The sequence below is a fragment of the Garra rufa genome, chromosome 8 (assembly GCF_049309525.1).
Source record: "Garra rufa chromosome 8, GarRuf1.0, whole genome shotgun sequence".
Classification (NCBI taxonomy): Eukaryota; Metazoa; Chordata; class Actinopteri; order Cypriniformes; family Cyprinidae; genus Garra; species Garra rufa.
In genome coordinates, this window is record NC_133368.1 from 3,303,485 (window position 1) to 3,329,375 (window position 25,891).

The 25,891-nt window shown below is 34.4% G+C and overlaps 1 protein-coding gene across 2 annotated transcripts; it reads right to left on the reverse strand.

Annotated features, from left to right (window-relative positions):
* Positions 1-1,806: 1,806 nt before the first annotated feature.
* spopla (speckle type BTB/POZ protein like a) lies at positions 1,807-14,501 on the reverse strand. Of its 2 annotated transcripts, XM_073845609.1 has the most exons (12): positions 14,359-14,501; positions 13,537-13,667; positions 12,781-12,917; positions 10,522-10,643; positions 10,288-10,439; positions 10,021-10,148; positions 6,422-6,599; positions 5,939-5,994; positions 5,737-5,859; positions 3,704-3,846; positions 3,552-3,605; positions 1,807-3,075 (listed from the first exon to the last, which is right to left on the reverse strand). In XM_073845609.1, exons 3-12 carry the CDS (start codon positions 12,856-12,858, stop codon positions 2,931-2,933), a joined length of 1,179 nt encoding a protein of 392 aa, XP_073701710.1. In that variant the 5' UTR covers positions 12,859-12,917; positions 13,537-13,667; positions 14,359-14,501; the 3' UTR covers positions 1,807-2,930. The 2 variants fall into 2 exon arrangements, with proteins under 2 accessions (XP_073701710.1, XP_073701711.1); XM_073845610.1 differs by lacking the exon at positions 13,537-13,667.
* Positions 14,502-25,891: the final 11,390 nt, after the last annotated feature.

The following is a 25,891-nucleotide window of genomic DNA, read 5'->3' on the forward strand; positions in this document are numbered from 1 at the left end:
TAGTTTATATGCATATGAAAACGATGGCCTCTTCCTCAAATGTTAACCTATTGTTTCTTTCAGAATGGACTGTCATGTTTTTGGCTTTCAACACAGACGGCCTCCTACCATCCGATTCACGCAGAAGAAAAGAAAAGAACAAAAGACACAACTGAATTGTCCTATGATGGCAAAAAGACCAACTGCATGAATCCGCAACATCTCATTAGCTCAGTGGTGCACTTAAAAATTGTCTTGCAGACAGACAGGAGTGGGAGAGAGGTTTTCTAATAGTGAGATGTTATCACAGAGTTCCCTAGGAGCCGCAGAAAACGGTCGGCATGAAGCGGCATGTTGGCACGGGAAAAAGATGTGTGTTTGATAGCTCAGATTACGGACTGCATGCTGTTCGCTTTAATTAGCCCTGATTTCCCCATCATGGAGGGTGCGAGAGCAATACGTTGCGACTGCTGGAAAGATCACATTGGTCGTGGTACCACAACTTACACTGCAGATACAATTGTGCTAATGCTGTTTAGTGTTTAGAATAACACTGCAATGCTTAGTCAATCACAAATGACTATCATGTTTAGCAAAATGCAATTTGCACTTCAGCCCGACAGCCGGTTGTTCTTATATTGTTCTTTCATCACCTCTTGAAATGTGTTAAACACAAATAACCAAACCAAAATGTCAAAACATTAGTCATTTTGCAGATGACATTTCACTTCCTGCTAAACGTAATAACTTTAACAAGCTCCTCATGATGAGATCATGAAGTAAAACACTGAAAAGAAAGTCTCATTTATATAATAAGCCATATATAATAGTATAAGACAATACAACGAAAACAAAAAATCAGTACCGACTTAAAGAATACTTCAATTAACTTAATGTAATGGTAATATCTATACCATTCAAAACTTAAATAAAAAAAAAATGAGAAATTATTTTAATAAGCAAGGGTGCATTAAACTGATCAAAAATTATATTCAAATAATACTGAAAAAAGCAATCGTTTTCAAAACTTATAATGATAAGAAATGTCTCTTGAGCAGCAAATCAGCCTATTAAAATGTTTTCTGAAGGATCATGTGACACTGAAATTATGTAATGGCTGCTATAAAAAATACACTTTAAAATGTGACCCTGTACACTCAAAAAAAAGTGATAAGTTGACTTAACTTAAAAAAAAAAATGAGGCACTTGACAATTCACTTAACTCTTTATTTTTATTATTATTATTATTATTAACTTAACATTTAAAACAACGGGTTTCCACAATTTTTTTTAAGTCAGCTTATCACTTTTTACAGTGTACCACACAGTCTTAGCAATAGTCAAAAATACATTGTATGGTTCAAAATGATCTATTTTTGTTTTTATGCCAAAAATCATTAGGGCATTAGGTAAAGATCATGTTCCATTAAGATATTTTGTAAATTTCCTACCGTAAATATATCTAAACTTAATTTTTGATTAATAATATGCATTTCTTCATTTGGACAACTGTAAAGGTGAATTTCTTAATATTTTGATGTTTTTGCAACTTTGTATTCGGCCAAATATTGTCCTATTGGAAAGCTTATTTACTTATTGACCCTTATGAGTGGTTTTGTAGTCCAGGGTCAAAAATACATAAAAAAAAAAAAATAAAAGTTGTGTTGTTGTGTTTTTACTATATTTTTGATCTAATAAAATTCTGAAAAGAATTTTGGTTACCCCTTTACAATAATAAATAATAATAAAAAATAAAATAAAAACTTGTGAATGAAATAAAATTTAATTGAATTAAATAATTTAAACCAAACATAAAACACCACTGAATGCTGAAAAACTTTTTTAATGAGTTAATGCAGGCATTCTCGCAGACAATATTTTTAAAAGATGGAACAAATTCCAGAATCTTCACAAAACATGTCCTTTAACAGAACAAGTCAGTATAGCATGACACGATGTAGAGTCCTCCAAGTGACTGTCAGTTGGACTGTAACACCACAGCTCAAAACAACAAAAACTCCAGATAGATCGATGACAATCAATCCATCCGTACCTCCCAATCACACATTCATCAATCCATCCATATGACATATACAGTAATGCCAAACTCTGATGCTCAGCATCCAAATATTTCCTGATCACAGAGGACAGTGTGTTCCAAGATGGATTGTCTTGACTAGTTCAATCAGGTTACACAAATGCAATTATGGGCCAGACAACTTCAGACCAATTCAAGGGAAGCAACACTACGTTGAGTCTAAAAATGTAGTCGTTTGTAAAATTGTGACTGGATGACACTTTGAATGTTCTCACAGGTCAAGGGACAGGACACAAACAATAACTCCTCGTTACACACAACAAAACAAATATCTGAAATGCATATTTTCCCACAACATGGAATAGTACTAGCATTCTCTCCTCCCCCCCGTGGTTAAACTGTGTCTTTACATAGAAATCGTGCCATCAATATGGGGCATAGCTATCTTTTCAAAAAGTGTAAAGAAATGACCTTGCACTCATTGTGTTAACATTTAATTCATGTCTAGTCGCACAACTAAACATTAGGAATATATACTATTTCCCGTGGATCGAACTCCTGACGCGTTCCTAGGAAGCGCCATATAAACAGCGAGACTTTGGGAACTAGTGCAACAGGGAAGAGGCCTGGTCTCGTGGGACAAGGCAGGCACAGAGTAGAACTGAGAGAATTCAAATACTCCACACAAGAGTCATGGCAGATAGTTTAAGGCTGTTTGAAGTGACAGAAAGATTCGCAAAATAAAGCTCAGATGCCGAACCCGTCGCTCGGGAAGGGTGTGAACAGCTTTCTTTAGAAGCCAGCCTGTCCCAGTCACGTGCTGTCGGGTCGGATGACAATGGGATAGAGTCGAAACTCTGCAGTTTTCTGGCTTTTGCCCCAGGACAGGCCCAAGAGAGCAGCGAGAACGTCGTCACGACTGTTTTAGGCGCTTCCTCGGCAGACCGAAGTGGGGGCACTGCGCTGACGCAAGCGCGCGGAAAGCCTCCGCCACTAAGTGAGGATGAGACTGGATCATTGACTTCCAGCCCGCGGTCTCCATTATGTCCGTGGCGTGACTGTCAGGAGAGGGTGAAGACGTTTCAGTATTAACACAAGACACATTAAAAATCGATAACAGCAGTGTGGATTAATCCAGTCTAATGGACTAAAAAAATAAGGTAAGGCAGTCTCAATTCAACGGTGCATATGGGAGACTCCAGCAACTGTCTATTTATACAAAAGACCATTTTCCTCTGAATAAGCATGCACTAATGCAGGAGTTATTGCCGTTCTGAAGAGTACGATCAGCGGGGCGCCAGGGATCTATAATGCCGGCTTTCTGATATGTTTGTAATGCAGAAATGTTCTTTTCCTTGACGGTTCAGACAGTCGGAGTCTATTAATAACCAGTATCAGGAGATATGCGGGCTGTGGGTACCAGCCAAGCAGCCCGGGCTGCCCAGAACCTAAAACAATGAATTCTAATGCATCTAAGAGAGCAGATAAGAGCTTGGTATTAATCTTGTGTCACACATATCAGCTAATTACATACTTGCTATTCCAGTTTTTCCCATCTTTACAGCCCAGCTGTCGGAGGACACTGCACCTATGGATAAGATAGAAGAAAAACACTCTCATTCTCAGGCTGGTAAACAGCCATGGCAGCAGGAATTTATCAAGCAGAGTTTCTTTGGCGGAGCTTGCCTGTTGATAAAATCTATGGCCTGTGCTTTGAGCTGCTCTGCGCTGTGCAAGTCGGCCAGGATGAGGGTGTCTGCCACGTTCTCCACCGAGAGGCTGTTGCAAAGGGCTTCCTCACACATGACCTTTAAGCGCTCCAGAGCGTACTGAGAGAAAGGCACACATGACTGATACAGAACAACACTCAAAGATCTGTGATGCCATTTAAAACATTAGCTCACCCAAAAATGACAATTCTGTTAGCATTTATTCACCCTCATGTTGTTCCAAACTTGACTCTCTTTACATTTGCAATTATTTACTGGTCAATTCCATGAAGCTTTTAAGCTTCAAAAAGGAAAAGCACCATAAAATCAATATGACTATATTCTGAGACGAAGAGAGCAAAATTGAAGTCTTTATTTACTGAAAAGCTCACCCTGATGCATTCATAAAAGTGATATCTATTCTAAATTCTTCTTTAATGAACAATTAATGTACAAAAAGAACAGTACAACATTTGAATAAATAATAAATCATATAAGCCATATGTGACCCTGGACCACAAAACCAGTCATAAGGTTAAATTTTACAAAACTGAGATGTATATAGAATATGAAAGCTCAGTAAATAAGCTTTCTATTGATGTATGGTTTGTTAGGATAGGACAATATTTGGCCGAGATACATCTATTTGAAAATCTGGAATCTGAGGGAGCAAAAATATCAAAATCCTGAGAAAATCAACTTTAAAGTTGTCCAAATTAGGTTCTCAACAATGCATATTACTAATCAAAAATTACATTTTGATACATTTACAGTAGGAATTTTACAAAAAATCTTCATGGAACATGATCTTTACTTCATTTCCTAATGATTTTTGGCATAAAAGAAAAATCAATAATTTTGACCCATGCAATGTATTTTTGGCTATTGCTACAAACATACCCCAGCGACTTAAGACTGGTTTTGTGGTCCAGGGTCACAAATAGGTTTAAAACAACATAAGGGGGATAATTACAACAGTTCCACTTTTAGAAGAATAAATTAAATAAAATCACAATTACCTATCCTTTAAAAAATAAATGTATACACTACCTACAAAAGTCTGGGGTCGGCAAGATTTTTTTTAAATGTATGTGAAAGAATTACCTTAGGCTCACCAAGGATGCATTTATTTGATTAATAATGCTATAAAATCAGTAATATTGTCAAATATTATTGCAATTTCAAACAACTGTTTTCTTTTTCAGAAAATGTTAAATAGTACTTTATTCCTGTGATGGCAAAGCTGAATTTTCAGTATCATTACTCCTGTCCTCAGTGTCACATGATCCTTTAGAAATCATTCTAATATGTGACCCTGGACCACAAAACCAGTCATAAGGTTAAATTTGACAAAACTGAGATTTATACATCATATGAAAGCTCAATGAATAAGCTTTCTATTGATGTATGGTTTGTTAGGATAGGACAATATTTGACTGAGATACATCTATTTGAAATCAGAAATCTGAGGATGCAAAAAAATCAAACAGACTGAGAAAATCACCTTTAAAGTTGTCCAAATTAGGTTCTTAACAATGCATATTACAAATCAAAAATTACATTTTGATAGGTTTACAGTAGGAATTTTACAAAACATCTTCATGGAACATGAACTTTACTTAATTTCTTAATGATTTTTGGCATAAAAGAAAAATCAAAAATTTTGACCCATGCAATGTATTTTTGGCTATTGCTACAAATATACCCCAGCGACTTAAGACTGGTTTTGTGCTCCAGGGTCACATATGTTGATTTGGTGCTCAAGAAACATTTCTTTTTATCAACAGTTGTGTTTTGAAAACAAATGTATTGTGTCACTTCTGATCAATTTTAGTTTATCCTTGCTGAATAAAAGGAATCATTTTTTATTATTCCTCAAACCTTTGAATGGTAGTGTATCCCCAGATGGCAAACATTTTTCTTATTCTCTAACATTTCCCTTTCTATCATAAAAAAAACACATCAATGTATTTAACATTATTTCAAGATTTAATAAAACTTCAGACTTACTTTATCTGCCGCAGCTAATAAACTATCAGCCATTTTCTCTAAATTTGGTGCTTTTCCTGTATATATGAAGCCCATCATTTCTTTAAAAACCTCTGGTTCAACATCACTGATGTCCACTCGGTTCTGCAAGGAAACAAAGCATTTTATAAACTTGTACACTGCAAATGTATCTCACGATATTAAAAGAGTATCAAATGCATACCTTTTTACTCTCCTCCATTTCATGTTCAAACATGGCATTAAAGACCGGTGATCTCGCTGTCAAGAAAGCAATAAATCTGTCAGTCACATTATATGAGCATCTCTCGATATGTGGTCACGGTCATAAAAAAAAGATGACGCAAGTGTCCAGTTTTCATTAGATTATTTCTGACCTGCGAGTCAATCTACACAGGCAAAAAGAAACAAAAAGGCAGAGGTTTCATTCATGATCCCAATCGTCCTTTGAGGACATTAGCGGTGGATCACACTGAGGATTTTCAGTGATGAATCTAGATCTGTCACAGTGAAGAATTACGACCTCAAAGTAAAAGAGAAAAACACTACCGCCAAGGTCACACAAACTGTCTCCCCACACACAAACACGTCCCCTCAGAAGGGTGGGTGCTGAGCTAGCGTCGCCGGGATGAGAGGAGGACATGGAGCTGATGTCGTCAGCAGGGCTGGGGGTCTGGATTAGACTCACCTGCCAGGATGGATTTGTGGGCTTTGAACTCCTGCCCTCCCACATATAGAGTGCAGTCCGTGAAGCGTGAGCATTCCCACAAGTTACCCAGGTCATCGGACAGCTGGCACTCCGGAACCTTCAACATGTTCATGTTGGACTGTCCCGAGATGTTTACAGAGTCCTGGACAACACTTACCTAATTAACACACATTAGAAGTCCAATTAACCACTTGGTTTGGTTATGCAATGTGATTTACTGAAAAGCCATCATATAGTTATGTATTATAGCATGTTTTTAATTAAATGTCTCCACGATCTGCTTTTGAAAAAATACTGTAGTATCATGCTACAGTGTGCCTCTGTCTTAATATGCTGTACAACACGAGATACATTCACTCACGGGACACTGCACTTACTCACAATCACAAAAGTAGATGATTTGCATGTGCTTTAAAGCCTTGCCGTTTAAATAATGTTATTTTGTTTTAGCATGCTTTTTTATGAGCGTGTACACCTGAAGCGCGCGCACGCTAAAAGCCTGTCAAACAGCGCCTATCTTCCACGTCTGATTTGCTGATACTGTCAAAAACAAACAAGGATTGCTTATAAACACAGTTGGTTATGTCTAAAGTGAAAGTAAATGGATGCACATCTGTATATTAGATACGCGCAGCTCTTAAAGCGACAGAACTAAACATGCTGCCGATTGTCATTAAAGGGACAGTTCATCCAAAAATGTACTCACTCAGATGTTGTCCCAAACCTCTATAAAAAAAATGTCTTGTGCTACACACAAAATAAGATATTCTGAAGAATGTGGATAACAGTAGCTGGTCCCCACTGACTTCGATAGTAGGAACATATAAATAAAATACTACGGAAGTAACTGGGGACCAGCAACTGTTTGGTTACCCACATTTTTCAAAATACGTTTATGTTTAACAGAAGAAAGAAACTAATTCTAGTTTAAAAAACACAAGTGAGTACATGATTACATAATTTTTGGTGGGCTAATAAAATAAAACACAAAAATTAATAAATAAAAATCACTCACTGCTCTTGACTGAAGAACATCAATACAATTGCTTTAATAAGAGTCAATGTATAACATTTGTATATAATGTTTTATTTTTATATTTGTTAATTCAGTTTCTTGAATGTTACTGCTAAATACACCTACTGTACCTGAAAATAAAGCACTGTTTGTTTTATTTATACATTATGTGTATTTGTAGCCCATCTTTGTTCTTCATTTTGTAATAGCAAATATTATCTTCGCCCACTTTTGCCTAAACATCTGCCATTCTTTTTATTTTATATTTTGTTACCTTGTAAGGCTTTGGTTTTAAAATAGGGGAATTATTTTGGCTGTACTGCTCAGACAACTTGCAAAATAGTAAAACAAACATAACAAAAAATCATGATAAAATCATGAATTGTGATATTTCTTAAAAAAAAAAAAAATCATGATATTTTTGCCATATCCCCACCCCTATTTTAATGCATATTTTATGCATGTTACATTGCAGTTGGAGGTGCAAATCAATATTGCAATGTGGCTTAGTTTGATTTAATAAAGAAATATATGCTTTACCGATGTCAGAGTGAAGCGTGGCATTTACACAGATGCTTCTGAAAATGGCTTGGTTCATTTACTGTGAATTGAGCCGTTTAGAAACACTGAGATCATGGTCTGCATGTCTAAAAATCAACACATGATGCCAAGCTTCAGTTTGAAATGGTAGCGCAACAGTAGCAACCCATAAAAAAAAAAAAATGACAATTTACTGTTTGAAAATGAATTAAGATGTAAATATTAGTATTTTTTTCTTTTTTCAATTTAATAAAAAAAAAAAAGTTTTAGTTTTATGACAAATGTTCTTTTTTGTTTTATAATAATGACAATAGAAAATTAATGATTTTTATTTATGATAAATTAATATTTATGGGCTATGAAAACTCAAATGAAAAAATAAAATTCCTGTATTTGTTTCTTTATGGCAGCAGAACAAAATATTGCAATGCTGCTTTTTTCCCCCAATATGAATTAGTCTTACAGTCAAACCAACATTTATTCAGATATCTTCAACATTTTACACATTATCAGTTTATTTGCTATAGTTTATAAAATGGAATAAAATATGACAAGATCTCAAGAGTTAAACTGTGTCAGAACAAATTTATATTGATAATGTCCGATAACTTTGATATGTAACAAAACATGGTCAGGTCAAAGTGTCAAATGCAATTTTTGGTCCCAAATTTTTAGCAATTTTACTGGTAGTCCACTGTATGAAGAATTTTTGGGAATAGTAAGTCACATTATACTTTATCGTGCTATCCTTACTTACATAAATTAACTAAGTGTCCTTCACTCACTAGCAAAAAAAATATCTAAAATTATATCTGGCGTTTGAATCATTTTTGGTTTGACTGCATTTGCAGAACTCATTTACTTCTCTGAATTGTGTAAAAGTGTGTTTTAGCAAATTTGACTGCAACCAAATAAAAGCAATGATGTCATCCATGACAAAACATGACCTCAAATGCTAGACTGCTTAAAATAATTGTTTTAGGCAAACTATTTCTGTAATTATGCAACTGCAAAAGCAATGGAGATTACTAAGTGCTACTATTTATACCTTCTCTGTATACAATGTTGACAAACTCATTTAGAGTATTAGCAATCTGGCCCGCTATTAAAATATTCAAGAGTGTTAAGCAAAATGGAGGAGAATGAAAGAGAGAGAGAGAGAGAGGAAAAAAGTCTTTCACGCAAAAATGAAAAACAACTGCAGCTATCAGAAACTCAGCTGATGAAAGCATCCTGCAGTTGTTTAATAGTTTCTCTAGCAATAATCATCTACAAAAACTGTCCAATTAATGAGGAAAAACATATTATCTGCAATTTGCATTTAGTTTCAACTTCGCCTAGTGATATTGCCAATTTCCCTGCAAATATTAAACCCTGCAGCGGATCTCAACAGGCATGTCGGCTATTTTTCAAGCAAGACTCATAATTGTGTTACAGTAAATTCATTTGACAACCCATTTCATTTGCCGCTCTAGGTGACGTCTCTATCCTGCTACGTTCGGAAGAGAAGGGCGAGCTGTCAAACGGCTACTAGCATATTCATACAAACAGATCAGAGCGTGCTACGTGCAGGAAATTCAATCTGCGATCTACTTTAGGAGAGAAAAACACATTTTGCAGGTTCCACATTTCCATGTTCTAGGAAAAGAAAATCAATAATAAATCAACCCAATGACCACGTCAGTGTAACTAAACGACAGAAGATCAAGCAAATTCTTGTTTTATTCTACAAAGGGGTCAAAAACAAGTAAGAATGATAGATGATAAAGAGATAAATCTAGTTCAGATAGAAAGTGTAAAGTTGTTATAAATGTAATATTTAAATTTGCAGTAATTCTTTGTTGATTTCATATTAAAACACACTGTTTTACATTTTTGACCTCACAGAAAACACTGTTGCATAAGACCTAAAAATGCTTTAGGACAAATAATGCATTTTAAAATGATTAATCAGTACAATAATGTAAACCAATACATTCATGCATGAGGTACCGGCCAGATTATGAAGTAAAAGCATACTTGCCTCACAAAATAACGTGAGTTTATCATCTGGTAGCAGCCCATTTGCTTCATCAAGCAGAAAATCTCTCCTAATAAATTTTTTGAAGCCCCAGTCTTTGCCTTGGACGAACCGATAGGCTCTTTGGCTTTCTGCATCGGGTAGAGAAGTAAGCGGTAAGTAAGTTACAAACCAAAAGCAATCAGCTACTTGACATTACAAATTTATGCAGGACTTAAAGCAACATTACTCCAATAATTTGTTTTTCTAATTTTAAGACAAAGTCCTCACCCATAGCTTTTGTCTCCTCCCGTTTAGCATTCAGTAAAGAAAACTTGAACTTGGCTCTGACTTCACTTTTTGGACAACTAACTAGTAGCAAATATAGCGATAGATAATCTTTACTTTCATCATCGAGTCCCTTCGGATTGACTCGTAGGCACCTGATGATAGACAAAGACGCTGTGAGATAAAGATGTCTTATGACTACATTATAACACACAAACACATGCATATGCTCCTCACCATTTCATCTTATCATTAGGCCCGGAGGAGAAGGTAGAGCTCTTCAATACTTCACCCATCTCTTCTCGACAGAAGCTGAAGTTGTTTATGGTCCACATGTAGGAAAATTTCACTACTTTGACCTACAAGATCAAAGATTACCATCAGTGAAACCTGAGAGCTGTCAACAAACATACCGATTTGCAGTCATTCCTAAACAACAACATGCTGAATGTGACAAGAAAACATGAACAGGCAGTTTTTAACTTCAAATGTGACTTTTACTAACATAGCAACTAAATAGCTTCCTTTTAACTTCGCATTGCATTTGCCTGAGGTTAAGTCTTACCCGCCGGAAATTTGTCTCAGTATCATTTTACCGTATCTGATAAACCAGCATGACCACATTATGATGACTGCTTGAGTTTCATTATCACTTGTACAATAAAGTGTCACCCTATCTACTTTAATGCACTGATTACCCACCATTAGATCAAACTGTGCACAGTGCCGTAACAAGTAAGAGACCAAAACATATGCATTTGTTCATTTCAGAATGAATGGTCAAAATTCAAGTCAAGTCCAATTTATTAGTATAGAGCTTTTCACAATTATTTTAAAGCACCTTTATAGAAAAGCATAATGTTTTTAATATTTTAATATCTTTGTAGTCGTATTTAGCAGATTAGTGCTGGGTGATAACAGTTTACATTTTGCAACAATACAAAAAAAACAAACAGTTGATATTTGCTATATAGTACATATCACCCTATGTGAATATGCTGTATACTGTAAGTTAAGCATACTTATATAACCTTAAAAAAAAAGAGAGATTGGCGATAACATTTTGCAATGCAATTTTTTTTGTATGCAACATAGCCTATATGCATATTTGTATGCAAATTGTATAATATCCAAGGTACACATTTCTTGTCCTCTCCCCAATTTTGTCACTACCGAAACACAGTAATATCTAATTTAATGTAAATACATAATTTTTTGCTATTTTATTAATTTTTTTTAAATCAAGGTAAATCAATAACACTAACATTTTTAAGAATATTTCAAGTATAATTTATGAGATTTGTTGTATTTTGAATCTACTTTTTCTTTGTAAAAGACAAAAGGTTGATCAAACTGATTTCAAAGTTAAGGATTCATTAGTATACATTGTTACAAAAACTATCATAACATATTAGTTGACAATTGAGTATGCTTTATTTTTGACAAAACATCCCATGTTTTGTTAGTGACCGCACATTTTCAGTAGTGACAGTAATGTTTTAGTAGCACCCATATCACATTCCAGAAATTTAACTTGCATACTAAAATACTACACATTTGCATTACTGTACTAAAATTTAGTTTTATTCCCCCCAAATAAAAGATTGTGTTCCTTTTTTGTCACTACTGAATCAATGATGACATGTTTCAGTCGTGACTGTTTCGGTAGTGACAATTTTATGGGATAACGCCCCAAAAAACAAAAATGTCACTGCCGAAACGCCACCAAATGTTAGTGACTGTTTCGGTAGTGACAATTTTAGATACTTTTGAACCTAGCTCAGTACATGGTTACCTAGCTCAGTTCTGAACAGTGGTACACACATAAAAACTTCCCAGACTCCCAAAAAAGTGTGCTTAATTCCAGAAAAAGGGTGTTCAATAGCCAAGTTCCTTAAATAAGTTACAGACCGTTTTTTCAGACTTTTGAACACATTTGCCTCAAAATTATGGGGCCTATCTACTCAAACCTTGCAGCTATGAGAGAGTGTGACACAGGAATATTTCCTAATCATAAATGTAGGGGTGTAGTTAAAATGGCCAATAGACTAAAACATACACGTTTCGGTAGTGACAGCGGGACAATTTTTTTTTTTTTTTTTACATAAAGTTTTAAAATTGACAAAGAAACATTTTTCAATATTTTCATGAGTTGAAATTTAGGGGTTAGGGATTGGAAGTACTTTCCAATTGAAAGTACTCAATAAATTATGATTTTATTTATATGAAGTTTACTGATCATTTAAATATTATTGTGGGTTTCCATAGCTAATAGAAGGATCTTAGTAAACATCTAAGATTTGAATACTTAAAGGATTTTTAAATGTGTTTTTTGGTTGTGGGATAGCAGTTTGCACCAATCCTATAGAATGGCCAATATACAACATTTTTGCAATGATATAAACAGTCACACAGCACAGATATGCTATACGAATAGCTTCGGAAAAACGTCAGCAAAGTCTGTACATGATTGCTTGAGCCATGCACCCATCTCACCTGGGTATAGCACCAGCTTTCTGCCACAGGCCCACTGGACATCTCCCCTGGAGGAGGAGGGGTTGGGACCCCTGACATGGCCAGCTCACTCCTCCCTACAAGAAGCACTGACGGTCCCAAAGCTTTCACCACTTAACCTTTATGGAAACACAGAGCAAAGGCATCGTTTAAGAAAAATAAACGGCAGCAATTTCTGCCTCTCCTCCTGACCTGAAAATATCAAATCTTTGACTTTGCCATCAGCAAGCCATTTTGTGGTCAAATGAGAATCATTGCTAACTCCAACACAGGGCACAGAATCTATCAAAACGCTCACGGGTGTCAAAGTGGAGGAAGGAAATGAAAGAATATAAGCTTTATGAAACCTATGACACCGGAAGCGTGCAATATCACAATCCAGTCGGTAGTGTGACAGAACATCACCACAAAAATGTGTTTGAATAGGATGAAAATGCTTACGAGAAACTATTACTCTAAATATAGCTGTGCTTGATGATGCCAAAAAACATCAGAATCGGTTAAGTCCAACGTAGTGACTAAATGGCTTGTTGGCACAGGCCTGATAGGCAGGTCTGAACTTGCCCTTGTTGACAAGGTATAGTCAAGGGCACATTAGTTGTATTTTGAAAACAACAAAAAAATCCACCTGACTATATTTTACTCTTAATCAAACTAAACTAAACTAAAAAAAGAAAAAAACATCTTTACAGAACAAAATTTGAGTTAAAATGATAACTAAACCACCCTCTAACTCACCTAAACTTTAGTAAATATCTTGAATTTCATTTCTTGATACCATCGTACACATGTATCAGGTAAATACTGAAGAAACAAGTTTGTGTTTTACTGTGACATTACAGCGTGATCCAAGGGCTCCTCATCCCAACCTGTGAATATAAATGCATATCTATCATATAACAAACTTTGCCATTTTAATCCTCTCATAAGCATGCATCAATCCCATACTTCATGACATTATCAGGATAGACAGTAACTGAAATCACATTTGTATATAATATATATAATATATATTGATATACACCCAACATTCACAGCTATATGACTCCTGAATAACATTGATTGAACTCTAGACTGTCATTATGATAAACATCATTACGATATTTACAACACAACTTAAGTTCAGAGAGTTCAAATCCGGATTGAATGCACTTAAATTGAGTTGACAACCAATTTCACTCAGGCCGCTGAAATTAAACATTGTTTACAATACACATAAACATATTTATTTATAGTCTTGTTCAGTTATGTGCATTTGTTTAAATCAGATTGTTTTCTGGGCTTGGTCAATATGGCAAAAGAAACTGGTTAGCCATAATGCAAACACAAAAGCTTATGAAAAGAATTGTGTGGTCAGCTTCTAGTTTTTAATTTTACATCGGTTTCATATTATTAACTGAAAGCTCAGTATATCAATGAAACAATCTAGTCTTTTAGGGACAAAAGGAATCAAGTCTTTTGTTTGAGCTAGTCAGATTCTTGTCGGCTAGTTGGCTATGTGGTTAGCAAGCTAAACTATGTCCACAACACTGACAAAAGTAGATCAGTTAAAGCACAAACCTTTTCTCGTCATTCTGTCAATACTGTTAAATTCAAGGTTCGGGCGGTCCTTGTGGATCTGCTAAGTTTAATCGGCACTATTTAAGACTGAAGTGTATTTGTGTCTTTTCAAAAGCAGCCCATCACAGTAGCTTGCAGTGTGCTGCTTATCCTGCCAATGAAGGAAGCGAAAGCACAGGACTGTGAGCAGACGTGGCCGCGCTCAAATCATTCCTGTGGCTGTACGTATTTCCGCCAACCGGGGGCGCGCCTCGGCCCAACAACACAGATATGTGTCGATTAAAGATTGTAGAGATGTGCAAGGATGTGCGGGGATAATATACATTTTCTCCCATATAACTAAAGTTTGTTAATATAATGGTAAAACTGCGGTATATTTAAAACGTAGAAATATCTCTCAACGCTTACCATTAGTCAATTCTGATTGGCTCCAAATAGCAAGCGTTGAGAAAAGTAACACTTCCGCACAACGACGGTTTAACATTTGTTCACTCAAAATTATTATATTTATCCACTAAAAAAAATTAAATGAATAAATAGTACAAGAAAACAGTGAAAAAAGTGAATGATAACACATTCTACAGACTTAATGGGTCATTCTACAGAAATTCTACCACTTTTGGTATAGCAAGATGACTTAAAATGTATTTCTTTTTCTAACATTTAAACTTAGACCACATTATTAGATTACCTTTTGACTTTAAGAATAGACACAAATGACTGCTTAATGATTTTGTAAAATCTTTTGTGCGTGTATTTACCCATAAGGAAGGTGACACCAGTGACAGTGACACCAGTGACAATTTTCATGAAAAAAATAAAGCAGATCATACTAGTGAGTTCAACTAAAAGCTTCATAAGAAATAATGAGATAAATGAGAAAGAGACAGTGGACATGGGGTTTTCTTCATTGATCTTCAGGAAATGAGGAGACAGAAGTCAAGTGATGTCATCAGAGTGATTTGTATTGCATATTAAAAATAAAACGTTTTTGTTAAATAGTAACACCAGTGACACAATTCCAGGGGACCAATATTATCATTATTTAATTTATCATATTTATTCAGCATTTAGTTTTTTTATGCCATTTACATCATATATTTGACATTTATGAATACATTATTGTATTTTAAATGTTAGGGGGGAAAAAAAACTATTTTTGAACTCAAAATAAAGCCCTTCCCTCTGTACATGGCTGTGGGGACGAGCAGTTTTGTGATGCTTGGAATTTGATGTAATTAATTAAAAAACAAATATTGCCACATTGATGGCTCAAGAAGGTGTAATTGTTCAAATAACACATTGTTTCATTTTTAAAAATAAAGAAATTGCAACCCTAAAGTGTTTTTCAAGTGTAATATTTTGTAAAGGTTAGGGACAGAAAAAAATGACATTTCCATAGAATGACCATAATATTGTTTTTAGATATTGCTTAACTTCTGCCTTAAAATAAATCAATAAAAATAAAAAATAAAAAATAGAAATAAAAACACAAATGCTTATTTCTGCAATATTTACAGAAGTAACAGATATTGTGTTTATGAACAGCATGTTCATAACATTATATGGGGTAAGCTGTCACAGTGTAACCTGCCATTTGACTTTTTAGCAATAATTCAAAAGTGAAACAATTCAAAAGCAAAAATACTTTGTAGACCTGCAGTTATAATTTGATAGAATAATTCAACCTTTCAGTTAAAAGATCCCTTAATTATGTAATTGACTGCCACCATGTTTCTTTTAAAAACTGCTCATGGTCTTAGGGGAAGCAAAATGTTTTTGTTTGTTTGTTTGTTTGTTTGTTTTTTTATGGCATTGCTTTGAAAACCCCCTTTTTTTAGCCGCTTTATTGTTTTTGTGTAAATTTTATGGGTCTGGCTTCCAGCTTCATCTGCATCCAGCTATTTTTAGCTGTACAAAACAGCTTGTTTTGATGTTTGATATTGCAAACTGGTGTGTCTTACTATTTCAATGTATTATCTAAATTATGAACACACTGGTTTGTAGTGCAAACAGTTTTACCGTTTACTGTACATCGTTATTCGTTTTGTCATTTCCCTATAGAGGCTAATGAACCAAAAGTCTCCACCATAGGCTTACTTTTGCGTTGAAGAATAAGGCGGATAAGAGTTTCTAAAAAAAACTTTTGTGCTTCTAAAAGGTTCCATGGATGTTAAAGGTTCTTCAGGGAAGCATCAATGCCAACAAAGAACCTTTTTAGAGTGTATAAATTTGGATATATATTGTATATAATGTTGGTAATGTGTGTCAGAACATGTATCATCTGTTTTGAAAGCAAAACAAGCAGCATAAATAATCTCTGCTTGTGTGGCAAGTTGTGCTTTGATTCCCAGTAGTTGAGTGCAGATGACTCTTCCCTCACGCTGTCCTCCGCAGTGCTCTGATGTCATTCTCCTGACAAACAAAAAGGAGCTTTGGGTAAGCCACTCTGAAACAATGTGCTGTGATTATACCCTGGAGGCCTGTGATAACTAATTCCCATTCACATCAGCATGGAAGTGTCTCACTGCTGAAATGATACACCATTTTCACATGGTTTTCATGGTTTCCAAAGCTAGTGTTTCATGGTTAATATGCCTTGATCATGAGGTTGAGTTCTTTGTTAGCTGTGAATAGTAAAGACATTACATTTTGAGAGCGAACTGAAAGTTAAAAACGTCTGTCTCGGTTTCATCACAGGCTGGACAAAGTCCTATAATAAAATTACCAGCAGAGCTTTTGAATATTGATTCCACAGTGTGCACATTAGACATCGCCTGTGAACATGTTGTCTTCATGTAAAAATGATTACATCTCAGAGTTTAATAGAAGATGGAAGAGTGAAAACACATTCGTCCACACCTCCAGAACGACCCAATATCCACAAATACTGTAAAGTTGCAAACTGAAAACAAGTGCAAATCAGAGCAATAGAAATGAAGAATAATGCCTTAATTGCACAGCTCAGCCATTCTCTTTTGAACACTTAGCAGATTGAAATGAAGATCTTCTGCTGACAAGGGCCAAGGTCACAATGGATGTGAATACAGTTAAATGATCATTATACAGTTTGACAGGCATTGAAATGTCTAATTGTGTGTTTTATTCTTGGATGTTGCTTTAAACTTGTGCTGTAGTAATTACAGTCTAAGACAAGGGAAGTAATCTGTATACTGAAGCTGCTATAGTTAACAAAAAAGCTTAATCTACAGTCAGTTTTTGAGTGGACCTTTCAGCTAATATTCAGATGAGTGGTCAACCAAGATGGATTTTAAAACATTTACATTTGGTACATCCTTGCAGTTCAATAGTGTTTTTTACTGAAAAATGATTCCCTGTTCTCCACAAAGCTATTATTCCAGTCTTCAGTGTCGTTCTTCAGAAATATTTCTTATGATGTGCTGGTAATATTTTAAAAGAGGCAATATTTCACCAATTACATGATGAAATTAGCAATTTCTGTAAATTCACCAGTATGGCAGGCAGGCCAGTCACAGTGAGAAAAACATTTACTGAAAGATATACAGAATGACATCTTTAAATCAAAAGTACATCTAACATCTGTGCCACATCCAAACTGGATGTCAGTGCTATCAAGACATTGCTATTATTATTTTTGATATGTAGCAAAAAGCCTCCCTCAGGCTGAATGGCAAGACATGTAATGATGACCATGGAAAATAGGAGTACTGTGACCAGCTGACCCTGGACTGACCTAATCATGCCAAAGACAGATGTCAGACGACAGCAAAATATAGACTTTCCATCAGTTTTTAAGCCAACTGAATGAACATTGATGAAATCTGAATGCTTTTCTCGCTCTGCTTTCTTTTATATTTGTAATCCCTCTGTGAGTCACAATGAGGAATGTTTTCTGTTATTCATAAAAGCTTGCACAAAAAGAATATGTACTGCAATATTTAGCAAAAGCTATATTGATTTTTTGGTAACACTTTACAATAAGGTTCATTAGTTAAACATTAGTTACTGTATTAACTAACATGAACTAACCATGAGCAATACATTTGTTACTGTATTTACTAATCTTTATTAACGTTAGTTAACGGAAATACAGTTGTTCATTGTTTGTTCATGTTAGTTCACGCTGCATTAACTAATGTTAACAAAATTTTAATAATGCATTAGTAAATGTTGAAATTAACATTAACAAAGATTAATAAATACTGTATAAATGCAGTTCATTATTAGTTCATGTTAACTAATGTGGTTAACTAATGTTAACTAATGAACCTTATTGTAAAGTGTTACCGATTTTTTTTTTATTTATACATTGCTATTCATGCCCCCTGACCTGTACCTACTTTCTATAGTAAGGAATTTTCAGAGCAATTTAAGTTTGCTGTACTACCTAAATGTAAAGAATACACAATAAGTGTTGTAAAATTATGTTCAACTGTTCACTAGTAAAAAAAAAAAATATATATATATATATATTTAAAATAAATTTATTTCTTACTAAGTTTAGTTCAAATATCACTGGAAACTTACTGATATGAAAATTATAATTAAACTATGCTTGGAGTACTACTCGAGGATTGTATGATATTTGAATAAAATGTGACCCTGTACCACAAAACCAGTCATAAGTAGCACAAGTATATTTGTAGCAATAGCCAACATTACATTGTATGGGTGAAAATGATTAATTTTTCTTTTATGCCAAAAATCATTAGGATATAAGTAAAGATCATGTTCCATGTAGATATTTTGTAAATGTCATACTGTAAATATATAAAAACTTAATTGATTAGTAATATGCATTGCTAAGAACTTAATCTGGACCATTTTAAGGCGATTTTCTCAATATTTTGATTTTTTTAACCCTCAGATTCCAGATTTTCAAACAGTTGTATCTTGGCCAAATATTGCCCTGTACATCAATGGAAAGCGCATTTATTCAGCTTTCAGATTATATAAATAAAAAAAATAGACCCTTATGACTGGTTTTGTGGTCCAAGCTCACAAATCAGTCATTAAATAAAAAATATTTCAAGTGTTCCTAAAGTATACTTGCAATAGTCCCACTTCAGTATAATCAAGTATATCTTCAGTTGGACTTCAGCACTTCTTCTGCACAGTTAAAGTGCATAAAGTACAAAAATAGTTAAATAGTTACATAAATATGTAAATGTATTTGTAGTATAATTAGCATGAAATTATTGTATTTGAAATACATTTTTGTACATTTATTGTTTACTAGAAATAAAATGGATATTAACATTAAATATTAGACCATGTAACACATACCACCCTAATGTATAATACATTAATGATTAAACATGAGAAAAAGCATAACTATTTGAATAAAATATTATCACATTTTATGTGTCAATCTGGGATTTTGTGAAAATCTCCATTTACAGTTTTCTACCATTAATTATATGATAATTACAGTGGTATTAACAGTTTTTACTTCCAAAAACCAAACATTTGACAGTATTCTATAGTAAAATTATATATCATGTGATGCTTGACCAAGGTTACTTAGTTAAACGATTCTAAGTCATTTTTTGTCTATTCAATGCTTTACACATCTGCCACAATAATGTCTTTAAATCATCATTTTAACACCAAATATGCCATTTTTTGAATAAGTAATCATGTAATTAAATGGATAAAAGTTATATATTGACAGCCATATAATCAGTATAAAAGATTCATTACAAATATGTAATATGACTCAGTACAGATGTCATGACATTGATGAGTTATTCTGCTTATTGGATGGAACATTTCATTGTCCCTGACTTCAGCAATGTCCCTTTGAAAGTCTCACTTGAATTAAATTTAAATGCATTTAAAAGGAGTTTCAAAACTCAGTTTAAAAGACTAAAGATGAAGGACTTGGTTAGAGAAAAAAAAATAACCTGCTGTATACGGGTGAGATGAAAAAAATTGAAACTGCTGATATATTTATCCAATACACACACATCTAATTTAGATGGTAGTCTTCGTGCATCCATCATTATATGCAAATAAAGCAGCAATCTGTTTCTTTTTGAGTGTGGACAGGCAGTGATGTGCACAGCTGGATCAGTGGGAGCCTTGCAGCCTCTCAGAGCCACACAGAACATTTCACACCCGAGCTAGCAGAGCTGCGCACACACACATACTAACAGCTCTCTGCATGTATAATGAGCTTGATCCTGCTAAATCTATCATTCCCAGAGTCCGTGCATGCAGCCCCTTTAATCTCTTTAACAACTGTGTTGGCTGTGTAGAAGCATGGCAGAGACTGGCCCAGTGTTCAGATCATCTGAGTCTTCCTTCTCCCCCTAATCCACTGACTCCTCAGCTGAACCCAGGCATTAGAAATATTTACAGATTCCACCAAACCAGGCGTTAAGCCACTGAACAAACACTACACATCATTTCAACACAATTTTAAGCAGTGAGCAAATACAAGGTGTGAAATGAAACAGAATAAATGGATGGATGGATGGATGAGCACAGACTTTTGCAATCCTAATCTAAGAGGACTGTGCACATAACCAATTCTGGAGTAGTTTACACAAAAATAAAAATTTACTCACCCTTAGGCTTTCCAAGATGTAGATGACTTTGTTTCTTCATCAGAACAGATTTGGAGAAATTTAGTATTACATCATTTGCTCATAAATGGATCCTCTGCGGTGAATGTCTTGTGAAGTGAAAAGCTGTGTTGTTGTAAGAAACAAATCCATCATTGTCAAGACATTTCTAACTTCAAACTGTTGCTTCCAGCTAAAACATGAGTCTTTCTCTTGTTAAAAAAATCATATTGTATAAATCAGGAAAGAAACATGCCCAGTGAAAACATTCCAAACAAATTTGTAAATGGATTTTGATGTGAAAGGACAACAGGGAATGGACTTTTTCAATAGAGGAAGAGGTGTTATGAATTATGGACTACTGTTTTGTTATTCTGACGGCACCCATTCACTGCAATGAATCCACTGGTGAGCGAGTGATGTTTTGCTAAATTCACAGTATCCAAATCAGTTCCAATAAAGAAACAAACTAATTTACATCCTGGATGCCCTGAGAGGACAACAGGGAATGGACTTTTTCACTAGAGGAAGAGTTATTATGAATTATGGACCACTATTTGGTTTGAAGTTAAAACGCCTTAATGATGAATTTATTTATCACAAACATACAGCTTTTTACTTCATCTGACATTAATTAATGGTCTGAAGTTCTGTGGATTACTTGTGAATTATTGTGATGTTTTAATCAGCTGTTTGGACTGTCATTCTGACGGCACCCATTCACTGCAGTGGGTCCATTGGTGAGTGAGTGACATTATACTAAATTTATTCAAATCTGTTCTGATTAAGAAGCAAACTCATGTACTTTCTGAATGACCCGAGAGGACAGCAGTGGATGGACTTTTTCACTATAGGAAGAGTTATTATGAATTATGGACTGCTATTTTGGCCAGAAAGCATGGTTTAAAGTTAAAATGCCTTAATGATGAATGATGAAACATACAGCTTTTCACTTTATGTTAATTGATGGGCTGGAGTTGTGTGGATTATTGTGATGTTTATATCAGATGTTTGGACTTTCATTTTGACGGTACGGATTCACTGCAATGAATCCATTGGTAAGCAAGTGATGTTTTGCTAAATTTACAGTATCCAAATCAGTTCCAATAAAGAAACAAACTAATTTACGTCCTGGATGACCTGAGAGGACAACAGTGAATGGACTTTTTCACTAGAGGAAGAGTTATTATGAATTATGGACTACTATTTTGGCCATAAATTATGATTTAAAGTTAAAACGCCTTGATGAATTTATTTGTGATGATTTTATTAGATGTTTGGACTCTCATTCTGACGGCACCCATTCACTGCAGTGGATGTATTGGTGAGTGAGTGACGTTATGCTAAATTTATTCAAATCTGTTCTGATTAGGAAGCAAACTCATTTACATTCTATATGACCTGAGAGGACAACAGGGGATGGACTATTTCACTAGAGGAAGAGTTATTATAAATTATAGACTTCAATTTTGGCCAGGCGTCATGGTTTAAAATTAAAACGCCTTAATGATGAATTTATTTATCACAAACATACAGCTTTTTACTTCATATGACATTAATTAATGGTCTGAAGTTCTGTGGATTACTTGTGAATTATTGTGATGTTTTAATCAGCTGTTTGGACTGTCATTCTGACGGCACCCATTCACTGCAGTGGGTCCATTGGTGAGCGAGTGACATTATACTAAATTTATTCAAATCTGTTCTGATTAATAAACAAACTCATTTACATTCTGAATGGAAGGAACAGTTATTATAAATTATGAACTTCTATTTTGGCCAGAAGGCATGGTTTAAAGTTAAAACGCCTTAATGATGAATTTATTTATCACAAACATACAGCTTTTCACTTCATATTTCACTTCATACTATTTTGGCCATAAATTATGGTTTAAAGTTAAAACACCTGATGAATTTATTTGTGATGATTTTATCAGATGTTTGGACTGTCAATCTGACGGCACCCATTCACTGCAGTAGATGTATTGGTAAGTGAGTGACGTTATGCTAAATTTATTCAAATCTGTTCTGATTAAGAAGCAAACTCATGTACATTCTGAATGACCCGAGAGGACAGCAGTGGATGGACTTTTTCACTATAGGAAGAGTTATTATGGCCAAAAGTTATGGTTTAAAGTTAAAACACCCTAATGATTAATTTATTTATCACAAACATACAGCTTTTCACTTCATATGACGATGACTTGTGGATTATTGTGATATTTTTATCAGCTGTTTGGTCTCCCATTCTGACGGCACCCATCACTGCAGAGGATTCATTGCTGAGCTAGTGACATTATGTTAAATGTATCCAAATCTGTTACAATGGAAAAACAAACTCATTTAAATCCTGGTTGACCTGAGGATGAGGAAGTTTATAGAAAAATTTCATTTTTGGGTGAACTGTTCCTTTAAGATGAGCATTGTATTAGTTTGCACAATGCACCTTTGAAAACGACCCTCGTCCTGCGCTGTGTTAAATAAGAATTGGAATTCAATGTAATCCTTAATGAATTGTACAATCAAATGTGCTTTCCTTAGAAGAAATCTGCGGGTTTTGACACAAAAGATTCTGTTGCCAGAAACAGGACACATTTTTCAAAACATTTAGATCTTAAATGGAAGTTTATGAGAAAAGTTATATTACTTTTATTTAAGAGTTCAGTTTAAGTGTTGTTGTTCTCTGGTGTCTCACAAGTCGTTTTCTTCTGCATTTTTCCCCTGTCAACCTTTAGCTCTTTTGGGCTATAACAGGGCTGATTATGTAGCATGAAGAACCAGAGCAGATGCTCTATCACGATGAGATGTCCACTGACAATTACAATCATTCTTCATAGCTCATTTCCCATAGAATGATGAGAGAAATTGCACATATTGCTCCCTATTATTAATAGAGCTGCTTCATATGGAAATTAGGTACTAATTTTACTAGAATGCAGAAAAAAAAACTTGAATGTGTTTCACAGTTGATATTATCAGAGAAGTACTGCATTTTTGCAACAGTTTTACTCATAAAGATTAAAAGATTAATACATTGTCTAATTATCAAATTAGTTGAAATATAGGAAACTTGATTTACAGATGTGCAATGATGTAGGTTAAGCAGTAATAACTAGGTTAAACACCAAGGGATTTGAAAATTAACTATTACAATTTTTTAACAAGCAATATAGAAACCTTGATGTTTAATTAAACCATCCATTATCTGTTGATCAAATAAAGTGATAAAATCATAAAATCCATCAAATCATTCACTGTTTCATAACGATTAGAATATTTCCTCTGGTGATGGCAGTTAGTTCACAGTCTCTAAGTATACTGAAAATTGAAAGTCTCTCCACATTCGGCACTTATAGAGAGCAGGAATGTGAGTGGTTCAAGAGGAGAAGATGGTAAATCAGAACCATGGCAGGTGTACATCTTATTACTTAAGAAGGAACTGAGAGATAACGTTCCTTTTTCTGGCCTGACTCATGTAGCTGCTTTCTGCTAGGCTGACTACACTCTGACAAGCTCCTGTCGGCTCCTCTCTCCCTCTAATCTCACACTATGACAGGTTAGCTCAGAGCCTGTATTTTATTTTGGTCTAAATCTGTATTTCCACCCTGGAGCGAGGCGAACAGGGCTAGCTTAAAGTGTACTGTATACTGTATGCAACAATGCTGTTCATCATTTTCTGCTATACTCAGTACTGAGCAGGTAATAGTAAAAATCACTTCTTCTCTTAACAAAGATATAATTATAGGCTATAACAGTGCCAGAAATGAACTTTTTCATTAAAGGGCAATATTCGCATTTTTTTACATTTGTGAGGGCAATTTTTATAAGCACCTTATTATTAAAAAAAAAACATATTTTGTCTTTAATGTCATGTTTTAATTTGGTCTTAAATGATACATGTAAAAAATATATTTTATATAAATATATATTCAATATATATTTAATTTATATTGTAAAAATGATTATTAATATTAATATAGAAAAATATAAAACGTTTTTGTTTTGTTTTGGACATGTCGCATCCTGGCTTCATAGACAAACATGTGACATTATTCAAGTCTAGAACAAGTTATGATAAAAAAATCTGTTATAATCACTAAAGCTACGAAATAAATCTTTTATTTACATCATATCTGTACTGTGTTTTTTATGATGAGGGAATACGCGAATGTGGGCACTTAACAACAGCCCCGATCAGCACTGATTAATCTAAGCACCTCTGATTGGCCAATGCGTTCCTAAGTTCAACAGAAATGCATTTGATTGGTTATAAAACTCACAATGCTGCACTAAACAGCACATAAAAACAATCTGATGCAGTGTGAGCAAATTTAAATGTAATTTCTACGAATGGACACTTTTAATTTATTTTTACATTTAAATTTAATTGCAACAACCATAATATGTTGTTTAATTTTGCGGGGACATTTTTGCCTCTTTACCTTGAATTTACAGGACATTTTTGTTCATTTTGGTGGCGTTTTGCCACGAACCCTCGTTAATGTCCGATTCTGCTATACAGTTGAAAAAAAAGTTTACATAGACCTTGAAAATCTGCAAAATGTTAACTATTTTACCAAAATGCATATTATTTTTTATTTAGTACTGACCTGAATAAGATATTTCACATAAAATACATTTACATACTGTATAGTCCCAAAGATAAAATAATAGCTGAATTTATAAAAATGACCCCCAAATGAGTCCCTTGTTTGTCCTGAACAGTTAAAGTGTCCGCTGTTCTTCAGAAAAATCCTTCAGGCTCCACAAATTCTGTGGTTTTTCAACAATGACTGCATGATTATAAGATCCATCTTTTCACACTGAGGACAACTGAGGCACTCATATGCAACTATTACAGAAGGTTCAAACGCTCACTGATGCTCTAAAATTTGAAGATCAGGGTAAATTTTACCTATTTTGTCTTCTGGAAAACATTTAAGTATCTTCTGTAGTGTCTAAAGGGCAGTACTACATGAAAA